The 24,253-nt window shown below is 42.0% G+C and overlaps 1 protein-coding gene across 9 annotated transcripts in view; it reads left to right on the plus strand.

The window, feature by feature from the left end:
• The window catches only part of LOC107792063 (transcriptional corepressor LEUNIG_HOMOLOG-like), a 31,287-nt gene extending 7,470 nt beyond the window's left edge, over positions 1-23,817 (plus strand). Inside the window, exons 8-19 of one of the 9 annotated variants that reach the window (XR_012701440.1) lie at positions 14,003-14,085; positions 14,265-14,384; positions 14,726-14,857; positions 15,003-15,044; positions 15,248-15,398; positions 15,979-16,082; positions 21,382-21,537; positions 21,995-22,111; positions 22,204-22,401; positions 22,629-22,742; positions 23,508-23,619; positions 23,710-23,817. Coding sequence is in view for 5 of the 9 variants with exons in the window: in XM_075234908.1 (XP_075091009.1) it covers positions 14,003-14,085; positions 14,265-14,384; positions 14,726-14,857; positions 15,003-15,044; positions 15,248-15,398; positions 15,979-16,082; positions 21,382-21,537; positions 21,995-22,111; positions 22,204-22,401; positions 22,629-22,756; positions 23,370-23,397 (1,259 nt within the window). In the remaining 4 variants the exon portion in view is untranslated. Of the gene's footprint in view, positions 1-14,002; positions 14,086-14,264; positions 14,385-14,725; positions 14,858-15,002; positions 15,045-15,247; positions 15,399-15,978; positions 16,135-21,381; positions 21,538-21,994; positions 22,112-22,203; positions 22,402-22,628; positions 23,079-23,369; positions 23,620-23,709 lie in introns of those variants that run through there. The other 8 variants (XR_012701439.1, XM_075234909.1, XM_075234908.1 and 5 more) reach the window with 8 other exon arrangements.
• The last annotated feature ends 436 nt before the right edge of the window (positions 23,818-24,253 follow it).

The following is a 24,253-nucleotide window of genomic DNA, read 5'->3' on the forward strand; positions in this document are numbered from 1 at the left end:
GAGTTGTTGACATAAGTATCAACTAATACATGGTTGTTTTTGTATAAATCATACTTAGATTTTCTTCAATATTACATTTATATTATCAAATTTATTTTAGTTATTATTGTGAAAATTATTAGATAGTTATGTGTAAATGGTCCTAGTCCCATATGTAGTAGGAGTAGAATATGTCCTAGTCCCATATGTAGTAGGAGTATAATATGCCCTAGTCCCATATGTAGTAGGAGTATAATATGCCCTAGTCCCATATGTAGTAGGAGTAGAATATGTATTATTTATAGGGCTCATTGTATCATTGTTAAAAATATAGATTTTTCTCCCGTGCATTCTCGCATGGTATCAGAGCTTCAGTGAGAAAATTATCGTTGTGCGTCATTCCAGCGACATCCGGGAAGAAGGATCTTTTTGCCGTGCAATTTTCGGCAACTTCGTCTTGTTCCCAGGGTTCATCACTGCTACAGTGGTACTGTGCATATACCAGTACCACCATCAGATCTGAAACCCTTGTGCGACCAAACCCCAGAAATCCTAGTCCCATCAGAACAGAAAAGTCAGTCACCGTGCGTCTTTCCGGTTGACGATTCAAGATTGATTTACGTTATCTCCTCATCAGTAAGTGTTGTGCAAAAACCAACACTACCATCTTGTTCGGAAAAGTCAGGCGACAAAACCCCAGGCAATCGCTCCGGTAGAAAGTCCCTCACGCGCCTCCAGGCGCCACCAGAACTAGGGTTCCGGCGAGCTACAATAACTTTTCCAGCGCGTGTGAGCCATTCCGGTCACTTTTTGACAAAACTTCTTCGGGTCAACTTACTCGTCTAGTGATTCCGAGCCTATCTATATAAATTACATCAAATTCTGACAACTTTTATTTTTTCCGGCGTGATCAAAAAAGTTTTTATTTTCTTGTGGTGTTTTAGAACCTATTTTGTAGTGTGGAATTCGACTTAGTCTCACTGTTTTCAAATTTTTCCGACGACCTTTCGGCCAATTTCTGTTTATCAGCAACCATCTGGTTTTGTTGCTCAGGGGGTGTCTAGTGGCCTTGTATGTCGAATGATCAGCTTGCAGATATTTTCACCAAGTCCCTCACTGGTCCTTGTATTAGTTACTGTGAGAAAGTACGGGAGAAAATATATTATTGATATTAGATACTCAATACAGTATAAGAGGTCCTTATTTATAGCTATACTCTACAAGGACATATTACTCCTATTCCAATGTGGGACAAGACTACATTATGTATATATCTGTAAACTAACACTCCCCCTCAAGCCGGTGCATACAAATCATATGTACCGAGCTTGTTACATATATAACCAATACGAGAACAGTGAGGGACTTGGTGAAAATATCTGCAAGTTGATCATTCGACCTCACAAACTTTGTAGCAATCTCTCCTGAAAGTATCTTTTCTCTGACGAAGTGACAATCAATCTCAACGTGTTTAGTTCTCTCATGGAACACCGGATTTTATGCAATATAAAGGGCAGCTTGATTATCGCACATAAGCTCCATCCGACTGATTTCACCAAATTTCAACTCCTTGAGCAATTGTTTGGTCTAGACTAACTCACATGTTGCCATAGCCATTGCTCGATATTCTGCTTCTGCACTAGACCGAGCAACTACATTCTGTTTCTTGCTCTTCCAAGACACCAAATTTCCTCCTACTAAAACACAATATCCAGACGTAGAACGTCTATCAGAAGGTGATCCTGCCCAATCAGCATCTGAGTATCCAACGATCTGCTCATGACCTCGATCCTCAAACAGTAACCCTTTGCCTAGAGCCGATTTTATGCAATATAAAGGGCAGCTTGATTATCGCACATAAGCTCCATCCGACTGATTTCACCAAATTTCAACTCCTTGAGCAATTGTTTGGTCTAGACTAACTCACATGTTGCCATAGCCATTGCTCGATATTCTGCTTCTGCACTAGACCGAGCAACTACATTCTGTTTCTTGCTCTTCCAAGACACCAAATTTCCTCCTACTAAAACACAATATCCAGACGTAGAACGTCTATCAGAAGGTGATCCTGCCCAATCAGCATCTGAGTATCCAACGATCTGCTCATGACCTCGATCCTCAAACAGTAACCCTTTGCCTAGAGCCGATTTTATGCTACCGAATAATGCGGACAACTGCATCCCAATGACTATCACAGGGAGAATTCATAAACTGACTTACAACACTCACAGGATAAGAAATGTCGGGTCTAGTCACTGTGAGATAATTTAATTTACCAACCCGCCGCCTATAGCTTGCAGGGTCGCTAAGCGGCTCTCCCTGTCCTGGCAGAAGTTTAGAATTCGGATCCATCGGAAAGTCAACAGGTCTGTAACTTATCATCCTTGTCTCCTCAAGAATGTCTAAAGCATATTTTCTTTGAGAAATAACAATACCTGAGGTAGACTGAGCAACCTCAATACCTAGAAAGTACTTCAATGTTCAATCTGCCTAGATCCTTAGTTTGGAAGTGTTGGAAGAGATGCTGCTTCAGATTAGTAATACCATCATGATCATTACCGGTAATAACAATATCATCAACATAGACTACCAGATAAATATAGAGACTTGAAGCAGAGTGCCGATAAAACACAGAGTGATCAGCTTCACTACGAGTCATGCCAAACTCTTGGATAACAGTGCTAAACTTACTCGAGGAGACTGCTTTAGACCATAAAGTGACCGACGCAAGCGACATACAAGGTCACGAGACTCCCCTGAGCAATAAAACTAGGTGGTTGCTCCATATAAACCTCATCCTCAAGATCAACGTGAAGAAAGGCATTCTTAATGTCCAGCTGATAGAGAGGCCAATGACAAACCGCAGCCATGGATAGAAAAAGGCGGACTGATGCGACTTTAGCCACGGGAGAGAAGGTATCACTGTAATTGAGCCTAAATATCTTAGTATATCCTTTGGCAACAAGACGGGCCTTAAGTCGATCAACCTGGCCATCGGGACCAACTTTGATTGCATAAACCCAACGACAACCAACAGTAGATTTACCTGAAGGAAGAGGAACAAGCTCCTAAGTACCACTTGTATGTAAAGCATACATCTCGTCACTCATAGCCTGTCGACATCCTGGATGAGACAACGCTTCACCTATAGACTTAGGGATGGAAACCGAGGACAAAGAAGATATAAAAGCATAATGGGGAGATGACAGACGATATGATATTAAACCGACATAATGGGAATTAGGATTAAGTGTGGTCCGTATACCTTTCCGAAGTGCAATCGGTGTACTAGGAAGAGACAAGTCCGCAGTAGGAGCAGGGTCAGGGTCAGGTGCAGGACGAGAACCAGTGATAAGTCAAGAGTGGTGTTCCTGTGGCTGGGGATCTAGGAGGAACAACACTAGACTCCTCAACTGTTGGTATGGGTGAAACTTCTGTGGTCAAAGGTGGAGGAGGAGCTATAGTAAACTCCTCAAAGGTCGGTATAGGTAAGACCTCAGATATATCATGGTGGTCAGCAGAGGTAAAGAAAGGTTTAGACTCAAAAAATGTGACGTCAGCTGACATAAGGTACCTACGAAGATCAGGGGAATAACAACGATATCCCTTCTGAACACGAGAATAACCAAGGAAGATACACTTGAGAGCACGAGGAGCTAACTTATCTTTCCCAGGGACTAAGTTATGAACAAAACACGTGCTCCCAAAAACACGAGGTGGAAGAGAGTATAAGGGTGACTGGGGAAACAATACTGAATGCGGAATCTGATTCTTGATGGGAGATGAAGGCATCCGATTAATCAAATAACAAGCTGTGAGAACTGCATCGCTCCAAAAACGTAACGGAACACGAGATTCAATTAGAAGTGTGCGAGCAGTCTCAATAAGGTGCCTATTCTTTTTCTCTGCAACCCCATTTTGCTGAGGGGTATAAGGACAAGATGTCTAATGAATAATTCCTTTAGAAGTCATAAACTGCTGAAACTGAGAAGATAAATATTCTAAGGCATTATCAATGCGAAAAATGTGAATAGAAACACCAAATTGGTTTTTGATTTCAGCACAGAAACTCTGGAATATAGAAAATAACTCAGAACGATCTTTCATTAAGAAAAGCTAAGTACATCTTGAATAATCATCAATAAAACTAACAAAATAACGAATTCCCAAGGTTAAACTGACTCTACTAGGACCCCATATATCAGAATGAACTAAGGAGAAAACAGACTCTGCATGACTCTTAACACTACGCAGAAAGGAGGCTCGGGTATGTTTTCCAAGCTGACACGACTCACAATCTAATGTAGACAAACTAGATAAACTAGGCACCATCTTCTGAAGTTTGGATAAACTCGAATGTCCTAAACGTCTGTGGATTCGGTCTGGAGGATCTGTAACTAGACATGTTGTGGAAGGATTTAGTGAGTTAAGGTAGTAAAGGCCTTCTGATTGAAATCCTAAAAAACAAGCACAAGACATCAGTAAGGATCATATGTTTAATAGTGGTTAGATCCGGACCACACTAACACCTTTTGAATGTAGGCCGTGAAACCTTCACCACCACCATGAATCATGAATCCTAGGACTTCACCACCACCATCCGAGAGCCAACCCTGTTGCGACACTACCCCAGAAAGAATCGCCGGAATCCGACACCCCACGCGCCGTCACGCGCGGCAGAGCTCCGACCACCTCTAACCCACGCGCCGGCGCGTGACGCCTTTTCGGGCTAGATCTCAACTTTTTTCCTTCAGACAACCTCTTCGCGAGGCTGTTCCGACCCCACCCATCCACCAACCTCGAACTTCTGACCACTTTTGCTATTTTCCGGCAACAGAGGTGGCTTTTTCTGGCCAGATTTCACTCCCTCTCACTTTCTCTTCTTCAGTCGGTCTCCTAGCGAGGCTTTTGGTTTAGCTATGATGGACTCTACAGAGAGAAGCTCCTATTTCTCCCTAGAATCTAGAAAATTGGAAAACATGTCTTTCATAAAAGCTGCATTTTGGCCAGCCCTAGAACTTGGGGGAAGATGCCAGCGAAAGCTTGACGTAGGGCAGGAGCCGCACTTCTCGCTGTCCGAGAAGCACACTCTCAGGCGTAAAGGTGTCTTGGAATCTTGTTTGATTGGGTCTTTCTCCAAATGGGTTGGTTCTCTAGAGGCTGTTATGAACTGGGCAGCAGAGGCATGGAACGTCAAGGACGGGCTGAAAATATCGCAACTGGGGGACACGCAATATCTCTTTCGATTTGTCGACGAGTCTCAAGCTTCAGAAATTCTTGTCAGAGGAAACAAGTGGTTCGATGGAAATTTCTTAAAGTTAGACAGATGGGTGGAGCACGACGGGTGTCTCGACCCTCGTTTCATTGGCGAAACATTGGTGGGTCTCCCGGTGCATCTCTGATGTCTTGACCTATTCAAGAAGGTTGGGAAAATCTGTGGGGTTTTTATTGATGTCACTTGCAGTTTACACGATCTCTCGCGAGTAAGGATTGTGGTGAGGAAAGGGGGTAGAATCCCTGTCTCCACTGTGGTGGAAGATGGCTACTTGAGTTATAGGGTTTGGTTGAGCCCTGAATTTCGCCCTATCTTTATGCCTGTGATATTGGCGGAAGAAAAGGGAAGGTCAAATAGAAAGGAGGGAAGGGGAAATCAATCTCTGAGGGGAGAGGAGGGCTCACCGGATCAGTGGACTAAGCTGGAATAAGACGTTAGATTGAGATGTGACGGAAGGTTTGAATTTGGGAGAAGAAGACAAAATTTTAACAGGAGGAAAAGACGTGAATGAGTTAGTGATGCGGGCTGGAAAGGCAGAATGGGCCGGTTCTCTATTAACTATTATAGGGTCGGGCAAGATTTCAGCAAGTATAGGCCTGGGCCTCCACACATGGGCCCAATAACTTTTCCCAATTCTATTAGAATTGATCCAAAGGGCCCCAGATTATATCAAGCTGCGTCCGATAATGCTCCTAAACATATGGGAGCAGTCACTCCTCCTTTTGCTAATGATGCCTCACACAATGGTATTTCTTCACCAAGCACTAGTGACCTGCGCCCCTCTTCGGCCACTGCTCCAGGGGCAGCACCGGCTAAAGCTGGTGGTGTTATTCCACGGCCCCCCGCCTCTGATGGACCCAGCTCCATCGCCCCTTCATCTCCCCCTGTGCTTAGCTATGCTGAGGTTACAATACAATCTTCTTCCTCTTCTGGGGAGATTGTTGCGCTTGCCCCAATTGATGTCAGTGGCGGGCCAGTAATACCAGTTAATAAGACGCCAAGGGCTCCATCACGATACACTGCCAGAGAGGCACTAATTTCAGAGGTTGGTGCCTCTCAAGGAAACGACGAGATCCACCCAGCACCCACAGTTCCTATTGCTAGCAATGCTATGGTCTTGCATTCCTCTGGTTGGGGCAAGGAAAAGGTAATTACAGAAGACGCATGTCCAATTTCGTCACGGATTGGAGAAGGGGATATGTCCTTCTGGATGGAGGATAAACTATTAAACTTTGGGAAGTTCTTAGGTGTTTCTTTTGAAGGGAAGGAAGATAGGGTGCTAGAACTGTTGAGGGAGATTGAGCAACAGCCTTGTTACGAAGGCGCAGGGAGGGAGTTGGGTAAAGGTGTTAAGCAAAATAACTTAGGGGATGTAGTGGTGTATCAGAGAAGGGGTCGAGTGTGTGACAGGGAGAAAGGGACCTCGGCTAGGGGGTGGGGAAATGGGGGCTATTGTTGCTTATGGAAGTTAAGATTCTTTCATGGAATGTTAGGGGGATGAATGACCCAAACAAAAGGGCCATCATCAAAGTGGGAGTTAGGGAGTGGGGTGCCAACCTAGTTTGTTTTCAGGAGACCAAAATGGAAGCTTTGTCGGATGCGATCGTGAGAAGTGTTTGGGGAGGTAGTTGGGTGAAATATGACTGGGTCCCAGCAGCGGGAAGTGCCGGGGGCATTCTACTTACGTGGGATGATAGAAGCTTGGAGGTAAAGGAGATTAGGAAGGGAGTTTTTTCCTTAGCAGCTCTCGTCAAAGATAGAGTGAGTGGGGTGGAGTGGGGTTTTGGGGGAGTGTACGGGCCGGTAGGGGAAGGGTCCAAGGTGTCTTTCTGGGAGGAACTGGCCAATATTATGGGGGAATGGGACATTCCATGGGTTCTAGGGGGATACTTTAACACTATTAGATTCCCGAAGGAGAGATTAGGGTGCAATTTGATTTCGAGGGCCATGGAGGAGTTTTCTGATTTCATCAATGATCACCTTCTCATTGATCTTCCTCTGTCAGGGGAAAGGTTTACTTGGGCCAGGGCGGAGGATTCCAACTCAAGGTCTAGACTCGATAGATTTCTGATATCGCCCTCCCGGGATGAGCTGGTGCCGAATGTGTTGCAGATTCCTTTAGCTAGGCTGACTTGGATCATTTGCCTATCTTGCTAGATGGATGCAGAGGGAGGGGTGCGTGCTCCCTTCCGATTCGAGAACATGTGGTTGAAAGTGCCAGGATTTGGTGATAAAGTGAAAGAATGGTGGATCAGCTATGGGGTATTAGGGTCACCCTCATTCCGTCTGTCGAAGAAACTCAAATTGCTCAAGGGAGATATTATTAGGTGGAAAAAGGAGGTCTTCGGGAGGGTGGAGGTCAAAATGAGGGAGCTTATGCATGAATTGGGGGGGAATTAGAGAGAGGGAAAATGGCGAGGGAGCTAGATGAATCTGAGAAAGTGAGATTGGGAGAGGTTAAGAGGGAAATAGTCGAGTTGGCAATAGCTCAGGAGACTAGTTGGCGACAAAAATCAAGAGCGCTCTGGTTAAAGGAGGGGGATTCGAATACCAAATTTTTCCACAGGGTTGCGGTTGCAAATCGAAGGAGAAACTTCATAGAGTTCTTAGTTGTGGATGGGGTGAGGATTGAGGGAGATGAGGAGGTAAAATGAGCGATAGTGGGGTTTTATGAGAACTTATACAAAGAGGAAGTTAGTTGGAGGCCTACTCGGGGGGAATATAGTTCAACCACATAGGGGAAGGAGACAGTGAGTGGCTAGAAAGAGCTTTCGAGGAGGAGGAGGTGCACGATGCTGTGTCGAGTTGTGCTGGTGATAAGGCCCCCGGGCCTGATGGTTTCTCCTTGGCCTTCTTCCAGCTCTGTTGGGACACCATTAAGGGGGAGTTGATGGAAGCCAGGGGGAGTTGATGGAAGCCATCGAATACTTCCATGTGAATGGTGCTTTCGAGAGAAGCATCAATGCTTCTTTTATTACCATTGTGCCTAAGAAAGAAGGTGCATCTTGTATCAGAGACTACAGGCCTATCAGTCTAGTGGGGAGCATTTACAAGATTATTTCTAAAATGCTCTCGAACAGACTCAATAAGGTTCTTGACGTGTCTGTTTCGTCCTCCCAGAATGCGTTTGTGGAAGGTAGGCAAATCCTGGATGCTGCTCTGGTGGCAAATGAACTTGTAGACTCCAGAAGGAAAAATAGAGAACCCGGCTTACTGTGCAAGTTGGAGCTTGAGAAGGCTTTCGACCATGTCAATTGGGAGTTCCTGGACTTCATTATGAAGCAGATGGGGTTTGGGGAAAGATGGAGGGGATGGATCAAGTTCTGCATTTCCTCAGTCAGATTCTCTGTCCTGGTTAATGGTAGCCCGTGTGGTTTCTTTGGCAGCTCCAGGGGGCTCAGGCAAGGTGACCCTCTATCTCCCATGCTATTCATTTTAGTGATGGATGCTCTGAGTAAAATGATGGATCGTGCGGCGAGTGGAGGCTTCTTGAGAAGATTCTCAGCTCCGATCGGGGTGCTCAGTGCCCGAAGGGTCTCTCATTTGCTTTTTGCGGATGACACCCTGGTTTTCTGTGATGCCGATATGGATCAGTTGACCTGCCTGAAGCAGGTACTATAGTGGTTTCAGATAGTATCAGGACTCAAAATCAACCTCGGTAAGTGTGAGATTTTTCCGGTGAGTGAGGTTGCTAACACTGATGCTTTGTCTCATGTTCTCGGATGCAAGTTGGGCTCGCTTCCCACTACTTACCTGGGTCTACCATTGGGCGCTTTGCAAAAGGATACTACGATTTGGAATCCAGTCATTGAAAGGGTTGAAAAACGATTAACAGGCTGGCAGAAACGGTACTTGTCAAAACGCGGTAAGGAACATTGTTGCAAGCACCTGTGAGCATCAAAGAAAAACTGGAGCGGCTTCAAAGGAATTTTCTTTGGGATGCGGCAGATGAAACTGGAAAGTTTCAGCTAGTGAATTGGCAGACAGTCACTTCCCCAAAGAAGTGGGGTGGACTTGGAGTAAAAGATCTCAGGGTATTCAACAGAGCTTTGCTGGAGAAGTGGCTGTGGAGATTCGGGGTAGAAGAGCATGCTCTATGGAGGGAGGTCATAGCAGAAAAGTACGATTCCACGAGAGGGGGGTGGAGGACCAAGGCAATCACAGCACCGTTCGGGTGTGGCATGTGGAGGAACATCATGAAGAACTGGGAAGCTTTCTATGGCAACATCACTTACAGGGTGGGAGATGGAAGGAGAATCAGCTTTTGGAATCACAGGTGGTGTGGAGAGGATACTCTGAGGGTCTCTTTCCCCACGTCTTCAGAGTTTCAAACCAGAAGGAATTGATGGTCCAACAAATTCGCAAGGAGCATGAAGGGGGATAGTAAGGGACCTCTCTTTTAGAAGGAACATGCAAGATTTGGAGATTGCGGAGCTCCAAAATTTGTTGGCACTGCTATACGGGCAAGACATGCCCCATCCATTTTGCGATTCTTGGAGATGGGGGTTGCGTGGCGATGGCTTGTCACCGTAAAGTCCTTTTACCAGAGTATGTTGGTGAGAGAGGAGGCTACTTTTCCATACTCATCGATCTGGATTCCTAAGGCGCCCACGAAGGTGTGCTTCTTTGCATGGCTAGCAGCGAGGGGAGTGATTTTGATAGCTGAAAATCTGCGAAAGAGAGGAATTACACATGTTAGTTGGTGCTACATGTGTAAAAGCTCAGGGGAAGAAGTTGATCATCTTATGCTGCATTGCCCTGTGTCCTGGGGTTTGTGGAGGGCAATCCTGAATCTTTTTGGTGTTCAATGGGTGATGCCAAACACTGTAAAGGAAATGCTATATAGCTGGGCCGGTTTCCGTAGAAGAAGCAAGCAAAAGGCGTGGAAGTTCGCCCCGTTAGCTCTCATGTGGTTAGTCTGGGGAGAGAGAAATAGGAGAGTTTTTGAGGGGATTGAGTCTCCGTTTTCATATATCTTAAGAAAAGTCTTTTATCTTTGATCGCTTTCTGGTGCACACATATAGCCCCTACTTGTGTAGAAGATTGGGCGTCTTTTGTAGAGAATCATGTTCTGATGTAAATTCTCTACTTTTTTGTATACTTCCTGTATACGGGAGTTTTTTCTCCCTTTTGATTAATACAATTTACCTTATAAAAAAAAAGGCCTTCTGATTCACGTCGTGTACCAATTGTCTGTCCCGTACTGCGGTCCTGCATAATAAAAGAATCGTCAATAAAATATATACCACAATAGAGGGCACGAGTCAAACGACTAATAAATGCAAGACTAAAAGGACAACCATGGACATAAAGAACGGAATCTAGGGTGATAGAAGACAAAGGATTAGCTTGTCCAACTCCTTTTGCCTTAGTTTGACATCCATTGGCTAAAGTAACAATGGGAAGAGACTGTGAATATGCAATATTCGACAAAAGTGATATATTACCAGAGATGTGATCAGAAACGCCTGAGTCCATAACCCATGGCCCAAGAGTACTAGACTGGGAAACACAAGCAAAAGAATTACCAGCAACAAAAGTATCAGTCTGAGCAACCGAGGCTACTTGTGGAGATGTCTGCTTACTTGCTCGATACTGAAGGAGCTCATTATATTCTTCTTTCGATAAAGAAAATCCCTGGTTACTTGTAGTCTCGGTCTGAGCAATGTAAGCATTTTTGGGTGGACGACCATGTAAGGAATATCACATTTCACGTGTGTGTCCAAGTTTGTGACAATAAGAACTCTTGGGTCTAGATCTTCCAAAACGACCTCCTCCTCGTCTATTCTCCATAGTTTGAGACGCTCGAACATCCACTGTCTTGAATGTGAGAACAGAGGAATCAAGTATCTGTGATGAGATCATTGGGTGACTTGGTGCTGCAGCAAGGCGGAGTAATCAAGAGAATAATTCATCAACTGTGGGGACAGTCGGACTAGCCAAAATCTGGTCGCGTACTGAATCAAGATTATTAGGAAGTCCAGCAAGGGTAAGAACTAGAAACATCTTATGTCGCTGCTCTTGTTATTTTTCAACACTAGCAGAAACTGACATCAACTTCTCAAATTCCTCCATGACTGCCTGAACTTGACCCAAGTAAGTAGACATATCTAATTCCTGCTTCTTTAAGTTTGTCATCCGCGATATCACATCATAGAAGCGAGATATGTCATTAGTGTATAAGGTATGAGCCTTTGTCCAAACCAAATAACATGTCTGGAATGGACGAAACAAGGGCATCAACTTGGAATCAATAGATCGCCACAAGATGCTACATAACTGAGCATCGATCTTTGCCCAAAGTGCTATTATCGCCTTTTCATCTCCTTCGCTAGACTGTTTGATTAGATGATCTTGAACACCTTGACCTTTACACCACAACTCGACAGATGAAGCCCAAGCAAAGTAGTTTGAACTTCCCATTAAAGGTTCCGAGGTAATCATAACACTAGAGCTTCCAGAACTCATGTTTCTAGACCCAAAAACATCAAATCCCAAAGACATCATTGCAAATTATTACCAAATAAGAGAAAGAATCAACCATAATCCACTGAAACAGAGTAAGGAAGTACTGTAGTCGTCGGAAGCTTACTGTAGCTGACGAAAAAACACTGTTCACGCCGGAAAAATATAAAAGTGGTCGGAATTTGGTGTAACCTGGATGGGTAGGCTCGGAATTCCCTTGCGAACAATCTGTCCCAAATAAATTTTTCCAAAAAGTGACCGGAAAGGCCCCACGCGCCGGCGCGTGGGAGCGCGTGGGGGGTCTTCTGACGGAGATATTTTTATGGGTTGGTCGCCGGAGGCCGATCTACTTCGTGGTAGTATTGGTTTTTGCACAACACTGACGAAAAATAGCTTTTTTATTTACTGCGGCAGATCTGTGTTTACCGGAAAAAAGACTTCCGGTTGACTGATTTCTCCTCCCGGAATCGCTGGAATTTATGCACAGCGATAAATCTCTCACGATTGCTTTGATACCATGTGAGAAAGCACGGGAGAAAATATATTATTGATATTAGATACTCAATACAATACAAGAGTTCCTTATTTATAGCTATACTTTACAAGGACATATTACTCCTATTCTAATGTGGGACAAGACTACATTATGTACATATCTGAAAACTAACATTTATTTCCGGCGACCTTTCGGCCAATTTCTGTTTATCAGCAGTCACCTGGTTTTGTTGCTCAGGGGGAGTCTAGTTGCCTTGTATGTCGAATGATCAGCTTGCAGATATTTTCACCAAGTCCCTCACTGGTCCTTGTATTAGTTACATATGTAACAAGCTCGATACATATTTGTATGCACCGGCTTGAGGGGGAGTGTTAGATAGTTATGTATAAATAGTCCTAGTCCCATATGTTGAGGGGGAGTAGAATATGTCCTAGTCCCATATGTAGGAGTATAATATACCCTAGTCCCATATGTAGTAGGAGTAGAATATGTATTAAATATAGGGCTCATTGTATCATTGTTAAAAATATAAATTTTTCTCCCGTGCATTCTTACAAAAATATAAAATATTTCCCAATATGATTCTGAGATTTGAATTTATTGTACTAAAAATGTCTCCTTGAGCCGAGGGGCTATCGGAAACAACCTCTCTACCTCCACAAGGTAGGGGTAAGGTCTGCGTACAAACTGCCCTCTCCAGACCCAACTTGTGGGATTACACTAGGTTTTTTGTTGTTGTTGTTGTATACTAAAAATGTCTCCCATTTTGAGTCTAAGATATAGATTTATTATACTGTGTGTAATTCAAGTTTGTCTCGAGTTTGAGGTTGTTAATTAGATTGTTGCTACATTGAGTCGTGCTTGAACTTGTCTACATTTGTTCGAGGTGAGAACTCCAACTTGAAGCTAGTTTGATATTTGAGCTTGAGTTTGAAGTTGAGTAGTATAATAGCTCAAGGAGCTCAAGGATGAACGACTGAGCTCGACTTGATCCAATTTCCATCTATGGATGGCTCTCATTTCCTTAGTGATTATGCAAACGGCTAGCAAGGCATTTGCTTTAGTGAAATCTACACAACTAAGATGATATAGGACACACTTCCCATTGGACAAAGATGCATGTTGCAGGTTGAAATAAGAAAAGGATAAACATAAGGAAGCTTAGGATTAAGATACCAAAGAAAGAATGTGGCACCGGCATTCAATGAAGTTCTTAAAATAGAATTTTGATATGATGGACTTCTCATTTGCATCTTTTTATCTTTTGGTTTTTGAAGATGATAAGCTGTGTGTGGCAATTAATTTCCACCTGCTTGCTGAACAAGCTCTAATTACTGTGTTTCTTTGTTCCTGTTCCAGTTTCATTTCTTCGAAGATTAGATTCATTATCAATTAGAAGTTTTAATTTTGAAGGACACTAGGCAAAACTAACATGGAAGGAAGTATGACATAAGCAAACAACTTTTAAACTTACATTCAGCAAAATAATCAGTGTTATGAGTGCTTAGAACTCGCATGTTCTCTTCAGAAGAATCACCATGAGATGTTCTCGCAGTGACCATGTAGACAACGTTTTAAATAACTTCTAAAGATAGATTTTACAACGATCCCATCTCTCTTATAGTTGAGGCTTAGTTGTTGTTGTTGACAAATTTTACAATGTAGGTTAGTAGATTAGCCACTTTATTTACTTTAATATTTCAGTTGTTACTTTAATGCACTTTTAGGTCTCCTTATCCTTTTCTTTTTAGAATATTCTGTTGATCTTTCTTCCACTGTACCTGCAGGGAACAACAGATCTCTACAACAAGCATCTCATCAAGGATGGCCGTTAGTTGTGAGTGTATTGAACTTTTGCATCAATAGAAATGTATAGTCCATTATGGTGTTTCAGTTAGGTTTCAACTTTAAGTTTATTCATTCCTTTTATATTCAACCGAGGGAATTGGCCCAGCTCCCCCTGTCATTAACTATCAAGTTGTAAATGCTAGTGTAATAGTACCGACTCAAAAGGAACAATTTTTGAGAACTACATTCTCTCCTCAACAGGATGTTTTACCAGAAGTGGCAGTTCAAACATTGGATGAGCTCAACTTTCCGGCCCCTGCAAGTTCTGGTGATTTCAATTGTATGCTCATTCAAGCTGGCTCGAGTCGCAAAGATGCAGGAGTAAGTTGAATACTCAACTAATCATGTCGCTCCTATTGATTGTAGCATGCTGCAATTATTTTAGCCGTGAAATAGACCATGGGTTGCTATTCAGTATTTTATGTTCTGTGAAATCACTTTGTACATCAAGTTATCAGTTGTCAAAATAAGAGCAGTAAATTAAAACTCTATAAAGAAAGAGCCTATGTAGCAGAAAGAAAAAGAGGAAAAAACTTCAAAGTATTTGCAAAGCAATAACCAGATTGAGGACAAAATAAAGACTATCCTACTATACTGATGTGACTGAGATCTTTTTCCTGCCTCACTATTTCTTCTGTTTGTCTTCTTCTGGTGTCGAACAGATGCTTGGTGATAAAAATAAAAGAACCCTGGAGAATTTACCAGTTGACCAGCAAATATTAGCTCCTATAGGAGGAAAGCAAATTGCAGTGCAGGAGCAAGTGAACCAGCTGAGACTGCAGTCTTCAAATAAGGTTGGCCTTAGATCATAAAGAAAGTAACTGATTTTATTTGAACATCTTGAAATTTCAGCAATATTTTAGCAGTACAAGAGTTGATGGAGACATTTTCATCTTCCCCTATTTAACCACTGATTTATTTACATATGCTTTGATTCAGAGGGGCAGAAAGAGGAAAGCTTCACCGAGTTCTCTGGCAGCTGTAAGATAATTTTTGTGCATCTACTTCTTAAAGCCCTTCATGTGCTGGTGTTTTCATTTCACTCTACCACTGACATCTGCATCTTGTTGGGGATTGGACTTCCCTTTCTTAATTTGTTCTCGTCTCTCTGTCACCTTTATAGTCACTTGAACGAATGGTCGTCAACTTTATTCTTGCTCATTTAATATATTCCTGTCATGTAGGTTGGGAAAGTGAAAGCTACTACCGATCGTATTACGAATGACACTATTAACAGCTACTTATCCCGGGGAGATGCTGGTCTGATTGGTGCAAGTAATTCACTCACTGCATTGAGGAAAAGTATTGCTGCTTGCATTGAATCTGACCGGAAAGGTAGGTTACAACAAGCTTAATGGGTAAAAAAAGAAATTCAATATTAGAAAGGTAGTAATTTAGATAATTGACAACCATTAGTCTGCATTGAGGAGAAGTTTTTCTGCTCTCACTCAATCTGAATGGAAAGGTAGGTTACAACAAGCTAACAGTTAACAGTGATGTAAAAGAGGGAAAATGTCTATCTTGCAATACATTATCCCATCAGGGGTTCTTACTTTTTTCAAGGAGCAGTAAATAACTAGTATTTAGCAATACATAATTCCATCAGGAATTAAGGGTGATACTGTTATCTCCATATCATTCCCTGCTTTATTCTTCCAGATGCCAATAGTGTTTTAGGGACTACTGGAAGATTCATTGCACATATCTGAAGGTGTATAGTTGATGTATGATAAATGTACTTTGTCATGAACCTCTTTTGCTCAAAAGCAAGTAGTGATCTGTTAGTTTCTCATGGTGGCTAATAGATGGTGTCATCTGTACGTTTCTTGTGAAATTTGCATGTAGGATTTGAGATCAAGCTCTGTAGCTACTAGTTATCGGCATAAAGGATAATTGAGTTCTTTTTACTTTGCAGGCATCTCTGCTAAAGAGATTGGAAGTCTTCACGCAACACGCAGCGAGCTCCTATGTTGCCACTTCCATTCACAAGGGAAGTTGTTGGCTGCTGCTGGACACGAGGTTTGTCATATTAATCTTCTGCAGAACTGTGATGATATAGGATGCAGCCAAGGTACTACCTCTATTTTCCATAATAAATTTCATTTGAGTCAATATTTGAGGAACTACGGTGTTGCTAAAACATCTTGTGAGATGGCACGGGAGAAAATATGTTATTGATATATTGAATGAATGAATAATACTACACAAGAGGTCCTTATTTATAGCTATACTATACTAAGACATACTACTCCTCTCCCAATGTGGGACAATACTACACTATATACATGCTGTAAATTAACACTCCCCCTCAAGCCGGTGCATACAAATCATATGTACCGAGCTTGTTACATATATAACTAATACGAGGACCAGTGAGAGACTTGGTGAAGATATCTGCAAGTTGATCATTTGACCTCACAAACTTTGTAGCAATCTATCCTGAAAGTATCTTTTCTCTAACGAAGTGACAATCAATCTCAATGTGTTATAGTTTTCTCATGGAACACCGGATTTGATGCAATATGAATGGCAGCTTGATTATCGCACACAAGTTCCATCCGACTGATTTCACCAAATTTCAACTCCTTGAGCAATTGGTTGGTCCAGACTAGCTCACATGTTGCCATAGCCATTGCTCGATATTCTGCTTCTGCACTAGACCGAGCAACTACATTCTGTTTCTTGCTCTTCCAGGACACCAAATTTCCTCCTACTAAAACACAATATCCAGACGTAGAACGTCTATCAGAAGGTGATCCTGCCCAATCAGCATCTGAGTATCCAATGATCTGCTCATGACCTCGATCCTCAAAGAGTAACCCTTTGCCTGGAGCCGATTTTATATATCGAATAATGCGGACAACTGCATCCCAATGACTATCACAGGGAGAATTCATAAACTGACTTACCACACTCACAGGATAGGAAATGTCGGGTCTAGTCACTGTGAGATAATTTAATTTTCCAACCAGCCGCCTATAGCTTGCAGGATCGCTAAGCGGCTCCCCCTGTCCTGGCATAAGTTTAGAATTCGGATCCATCAGAGTGTCAACAGGTCTGCAACCTATCATCCCCGTCTCCTCAAGAATGTCTAAAGCATATTTTCTTTGAGAAATAACAATACCTGAGCTAGACTGGGCAACCTCAATACCCAGAAAGTACTTCAATCTGCCTAGATCCTTAGTTTGGAAGTGCTGGAAGAGATGCTGTTTCAGGTTGGTAATACCATCCTGATCATTGCCAGTAATAACAATATCATCAACATAGACTACCAGATAAATACAGAGACTTGAAGCAGAGTGCCGATAAAACACAGAGTGATCAGCTTCACTACGAATCATGCCAAACTCCTGGATAACCGTGCTGAACTTACCAAACCAGGCTCGAGGAGACTGCTTTAGACCATAAAGTGACCGACGCAAGCGACATACAAGGCCACGAGACTCCCCCTGAGCAACAAAACCAGGTGGTTGCTCCATATAAACCTCATCCTCAAGATCACCGTGAAGAAAGGCATTTTTAATGTCCAGCTGATAGAGGGGCCAATGACGAACCGCAGCCATGGATAGAAAAAGGCGGACTGAAGCCACTTTAGCCACAGGAGAGAAGGTATCACTGTAATCGAGCCCAAATATCTGAGTATATCCTTTGGCAACAAGACGGGCCTTAAGTCGATCAATCTGTCCATCGGGACCAACTTTGACTGCATAAACCCAATGACAACCAACAGTAGATTTACCTGAGGGAAGAGGAACAAGCTCCCAAGTACCACTTGTATGTAAAGCAGACATCTCGTCACTCATAGCCTGGCTTCATCTTGGATGAGACAACGCTTCACCTGTAGACTTAGGGATGGAAACTGAGGACAAAGAAGATATAAAAGCATAATGGGGAGATGACAGACGATGATAGCTCAAACCGACATAATAAGGATTAGGGTTAAGTGTGGTCCTTATACCTTTCCGAAGTGCAATCGGTGTACTAGGAGCAGGGTCCGCAGCAGGAGCAGGGTCAGGTGCAGGACGAGAACCAGTTGGGCCTGATGGAGGACGCAAACGACGATGATAAGTCAAGAGTGGTGTTCCTGTGGCTGGGGAACTAGGGGGAACAACACTAGACTCCTCAACGGTTGGTATGGATGAAAACTCTGTGGTCGAAAGTGGAGGAGGAGCTATAGTAAACTCCTCAAAGGTCGGTATAGGTAAGACCTCAGATATATCATTGTGGTCAGCAGAGGTTAAGAAAGGTTTAGACTCAAAAAATGTGACGTCAGCTGACATAAGGTACCTACGAAGATCTGGAGAATAACAACGATATCCCTTCTGAACACGAGAATAACCAAGGAAGACACACTTGAGAGCACGGGGAGCTAACTTATCTTTCCCAGGGGCTAAGTTATGAACAAAACACGTGCTCCCAAAAACACGAGGTGGAAGAGAGTATAAGGGTGACTGGGGAAACAATACTGAATGCGGAATCTGATTCTTGATGGGAGATGAAGGCATCCGATTAATCAAATAACAAGCTGTGAGAACTGCATCGCCCCAAAAACGCAACGGAACACGAGATTCAATTAGAAGTGTGCGAGCAGTCTCAATAAGGTGCCTATTCTTTCTCTCAGCAACCCTATTTTGCTGAGGGGTATAAGGACAAGATGTCTGATGAATAATTCCCTGAGAAGTCATAAATTGCTGAAATTGAGAAGATAAATATTCTAAGGCATTATCACTGCGAAAAATGCGAATAGAAACACCAAATTGGTTTTTGATTTCAGCACAGAAACTCTGGAATATAGAAAATAACTCAGAACGATCTTTCATTAAGAAAAGCCAAGTACATCTTGAATAATCATCAATGAAACTGACAAAGTAACGAAATCCCAAGGATGAACTGACTCTACTAGGACCCCATATATCAGAATGAACTAAGGAGAAGACAGACTCTGCATGACTCTCAACACTACGCGAAAAAGAGGCTCGGGTATGTTTCCCAAGTTGACACGACTCACAATCTAATGTAGACAAACTAGATAAACTAGGCACCATCTTCTGAAGTTTGGATAAACTCGGATGTCCTAAACGTCTGTGGATTAGATCTGGAGGATCTGTAACTAGACATGTTGTGGAAGGACTGAGTGAGTTAAGGTAGTAAAGGCCTTCTGATTCACGTCCTGTACCAATTGTCTGTCCCGTACTGCGGTCCTGCATAATAAAAGAATCGTCAATAAAGTATATACCACAATGGAGGGCACGAGTCAAACGACTAACAGATGCAAGACTAAAAGGACAGCCAGGGACATAAAGAACGGAATCTAGGGTGATAGAAGACAAGGGATTAGCTTGTCCAACTCCTTTTGCCTTAGTTTGACATCCATTGGCTAAAGTAACAGTGGGAAGAGACTGTGAATATACAATATTTGACAAAAGTGATATATTACCAGAGATGTGATCAGAAGCGCCGGAGTCCATGACCCATGGGCCAAGAGTGCTAGATTGGGAAACACAAGCAAAAGAATTACCAGAAGTATCAGTCTGAGCAACTGAGGCTACTTGTGGAGATGTCTGCTTACTTGCTCGATACTGAAGGAGCTCATTATATTCTTCTTTAGATAAAGAAAATCCTTGGTTACCTGGAGTCTCGGTCTGAGCAATGTAAGCATTTTTGGGTGGACGACCATGTAAGGAATAACACATTTCACGAGTGTGTCCAAGTTTGTGACAATAAGAATACTTGGGTCTAGATCTTCCAAAACGACCTCCTCCTCGTCTATGCTCCATAGTTTGAGATGCCCGAACATCCATTGTCTGGGATGCAAGAACAGAGGAATCAAGTATCTGTGATGAGCTCACTGGTGGACTTGGTGCTGCAGCAAGGCGGAGTAATCGAGAGAATAATTCATCAACTGTCGGGACAGACGGACTAGCCAAAATCTGGTCGCGTACTGAATCAAGATCATTAGGAAGTCCAGCGAGGGTAAGAACGAGAAACATCTTCTGTCGCTGCTCTTGTTGTTTTTTCACACTAGCCGAAACTGGCATCAACTTCTCAAATTCCTCCATGACTGCCTGTACTTGACCCAAGTAAGTAGACATATCCAATTTCTGCTTCTTTAAGTTTGTCATCCGTGATATCACATCATAGAAGCGAGATATGTCATTAGTGTATAAGGTGCGTGCCTTTGCCCAAACCAAATAACATGTCTGGAATGGACGAAACAAGGGCATCAACTTGGAATCAATAGATCGCCACAAGATGCTACATAACTGAGCATCGATTTTTGCCCAAAGTGCTATTGCCTTTTCATCTCCATCGCTAGACTGTTTGATTAGATGATCTTGAACACCTTGACCTCTACACCATAACTCGACAGATGAAGCCCAAGCTAAGTAGTTTGAACCTCCCATTAAAGGTTCCGAGGTAATAATAGCACTAGAGTTTCCAGAACTCATGTTTCTAGACCCAAAAGCATCAAATCCCAAAGACATTGTTGCAAATTATTACCAAATAGGAGAAAGAATCAACTGTAATCCACTGAAACAGTGTACGGAAACACAGAAACAGAATACTGAAATACTGTAGCTGCCGGAATCTACTGTAGCTGTCGGAATAGTACTGTAGCTACCGGAAAAAACTCAAAGTTGTCGGAATGAAATGAAAACAGTAGGGGTAGGATCGGAATTACCAGGCGACCCAACTGTTCTGAAGGAAGATTTTTAAAAAATGGCCGGAAGTGGTCGTACGCGCCGGCGCGTGAGCTCACGCGCGTGAGCTTTTGGTGGCGCGTGAGGCTGCTTCTGCCGGAGTTGTTCACTGGGGTTTGGTCGCCGGACAGTGACGACTCTTGTGGTAGTGTTGGATTTTGCACAACACTGACAGAAATGAAGCAGATAGAAAACAACCTTAAAAAATACTGATTTCTCTTTCCCGGAATCGCTGGAATTTATGCACAGCGATAAGTCTCTCACAATTGCTCTGATACCATGTGAGAAGGCACGGGAGAAAATATGTTATTGATATATTGAATGAATGAATAATACTACACAAGAGGTCCTTATTTATAGCTATACTATACAAGGACATACTACTCCTCTACCAATGTGGGACAATACTACACTATATACATGCTGTAAATTAACACTCCCCCTCAAGCCGGTGCATACAAATCATATGTACCGAGCTTGTTACATATTTTTATTTTTCCTATGGCTATCAGGACGTTTATGATAATGATAACTGTTTAATCTCTTAAGTTACTTCATTTTTCTTGTCTATTACAACCATGATACCTTACCTAATTCACCATCTTGTCTTAATCCAGCCAAGCAACCCTTTCCAAAAACTTGTGGGGCATGCTGATCATGTGATGTCCATAGAGTTTCATCCATCAAAGGTGGGTCTTCTCAGTTCTTGTGATAGCAACGACGAGATTAGACTGTGGGATGTCAATGAGGGTGATTGCAAACTCATTTTTAAGGTTGGTGTCTCCACTTCTTTTTGTAATGTTGATGAAGAGAGTGTCTCTACTTGACATAGGAAAATCGTCTCCATTTGATATTTACCTGCTTTTCTGTTTCCATTTCAAATTTTACTTATCTACCTATTCTAAGTCATTGTTGAATCTGTTTTGCTCATGAATACCTGCATTTAGCATGTGGGAAAAGCCGTTCCCAACTGGCTTGGGATTGAGTTGTAGTAATATTTGTTGTTGTTGCAAGGAATTTCAAGGTTTTCAAGATCAGTAGTTCGTCACCATGTGAATACACATTCAAATAGGCCATTTAGGATATAAATGGGTTGAGTTTCATAATATTATTTGACGGATATAGGTATCACATTCAACAAGGGAAAGTACAGTGCTAAAGTGACTTTCTAGAGAGTTAGCTTTACTCAATTCAAAAGATAGTATTGATTTGCTCTTGGTACAAACGCAGGGAGGTAGCAGACAGGTTAGATTCCAACCTCGATTTGGGAACCTTTTGGCATGTTCTACAGGAAATATTATTAATATATTTGATGTGGAGACTAACAGCATCCAACAACAGTTACAAGTAAGATGTTTTATTCCAAATCAAGCTTGTCTTAAATTTTCTGCAGCATTACTGTATCCTATCAATGCGGTCTCCTTTTCTCTGATATACAGGGACATGTCGGAGATGTCCGTTCTATCTGTTGGGATATGAGCGGGAATTTCCTGGCATCCGTGAGCGAGGATAGTGCACGGATATGGTGTGTTAGCGGAAGAAAGTGTTTACATGAACTGCGCTCCAGTGGCAATAAGTTCCAGTCATGTACTTTCCACCCTGACCGCGCTCAAATCTTGGCGATTGGTTCTCATGAGGTATGCTTAACAGAAGTTCTGCTGAAGCTTTGAGCTCATAGATAAGTTCTTTGTAGACTTGGCTTGATTATTGTCTCTATATAGTTGCACAACAACAAATGTAACCTAGGATTATTCACTTGAATCACATGTAACCATCTCAAAACGTGTTTCAGATAACGTTTTAGATGATCCTAGATTCTTTTGATGTTTCATGAATGAAAGTAACATGTCGAGTATTGTTGCAGTTACTGGAGCTGTGGAATCCAATGTACCAGAGCCACAGAACTTGGCCACACCAAGCACATGATGGCATAATTTCTTCATTTGCAAATTCTCCTCAGACAGGAACCATAGCCTCAGTGAGTCATGACCGGTATATCAAGATATGGCAGTGATACTTTGTTGCATGCCAGTTTCTGCAACTATACCCCATGTTCGCAGCTTCCATTATTAATTTACTATTACCCAACTATGCTTCTTGGTTTAAGACTTTTACTTGGGACAAAGCAAGAAGACGGTATTCTTGATTTTGTTGAGGGATACACACCATTTACCTGGAATGAGTTATTTGAGTGGCTGTATCACTACAGAAACAGTCACAAACTTTGATTGCATAGTTTCAAACTGTAGTTAATCTTGACCATTGTACTCTTCTGCCCTATTTTATTGTTTGTATTTTGAAATTGAATTTAAAATGTTTGTTGTTGTGTATTAAATACCTAATATAAAAATTTAATCAATGGATAAAATATCACATCAAAATTTAAAATTGAATAATTAAATGTACTTTACTTCTTAAATTGGAATGTTTATAAAATCAATATTATTAGTTAAAATGACATATTTTATTTTACATACTTTTGAATATAACATTATATCTCATACATTTAGGGAGTAGTATTTATTAGGTCTGATTTGGGAATTGGGATTGTTTTAAATTTTTTTTAAAAAATTACTACTTATAATTATTCGATAGGATGTAACAGAAATAGGATCAAACAATCAATTCAATAACCTGATTGGGCCGATTCAATTTACTGGGTATTCCCATTACAAATCCCAAAATCTTCCTTATTGCTCTCTTACTGCTTCTGGAGGTTAATTAATCCCAATCAAAAACCCAGCACTCACAAATCACAGACACACACAAAATATGGAGTTGAAAGATCGAGTAAAAGAGAAGAAGAATCATCAGCAAAAGCAGTACAGGTTGGAACTTTGGCTCCTGGAATCAACGTCCGTATAGTTTCCCCCCTTCTCCGCAAATATGATATTTTTAAACTTTAAATTCGTCTGTTGTAGTTGATTTTTCGTTTTTGGGTTCAGGGTGATACTTGGTATACGCTAAGGAGTTGCATTTTTAATGTTGGGTTTGTGTCTTGCTGTTATATTGGACTTGGCTTTCTCGTCAAGTACTTTTCTTCTTCTTAGCAGGTATGTTTCAGCTTTTGTTATTCAATGTTGTAGATTTGATTTGCATTGGTGTATAGTTATTTTTGCCTACATGTTAATGTACTTGAAAACTGTCAAGTAAGCTTTGTATAACTGGATTAATCGATTTGGATAAAATAAGTAAATAATCCTTACTTTGGAGGAATAGATTCCCACTTCAAATCTTTGATTTTGTGTAGTACCTGGAATAAGTGATAAAATGTAGAATTACAAGATCATGTAACTAGTTGACAGCATTTGTTGGATTATTTCTTTGGAAAATAAAGATTAATCTAGGACAAAGAAAGGTTTTCCTAGACTCATTAGGACTAATGGCCGAATGATCATCCTTAAGGTGTTCCGTTCCCTCTGTGCATCGTTTTCTCTACCAGCTGCAGAGACACAGAGCTGCAGAGACACACGTATTGCATTTTCCTAG

Source organism: Nicotiana tabacum, chromosome 17 (genome assembly GCF_000715075.1).
Source record: "Nicotiana tabacum cultivar K326 chromosome 17, ASM71507v2, whole genome shotgun sequence".
Classification (NCBI taxonomy): Eukaryota; Viridiplantae; Streptophyta; class Magnoliopsida; order Solanales; family Solanaceae; genus Nicotiana; species Nicotiana tabacum.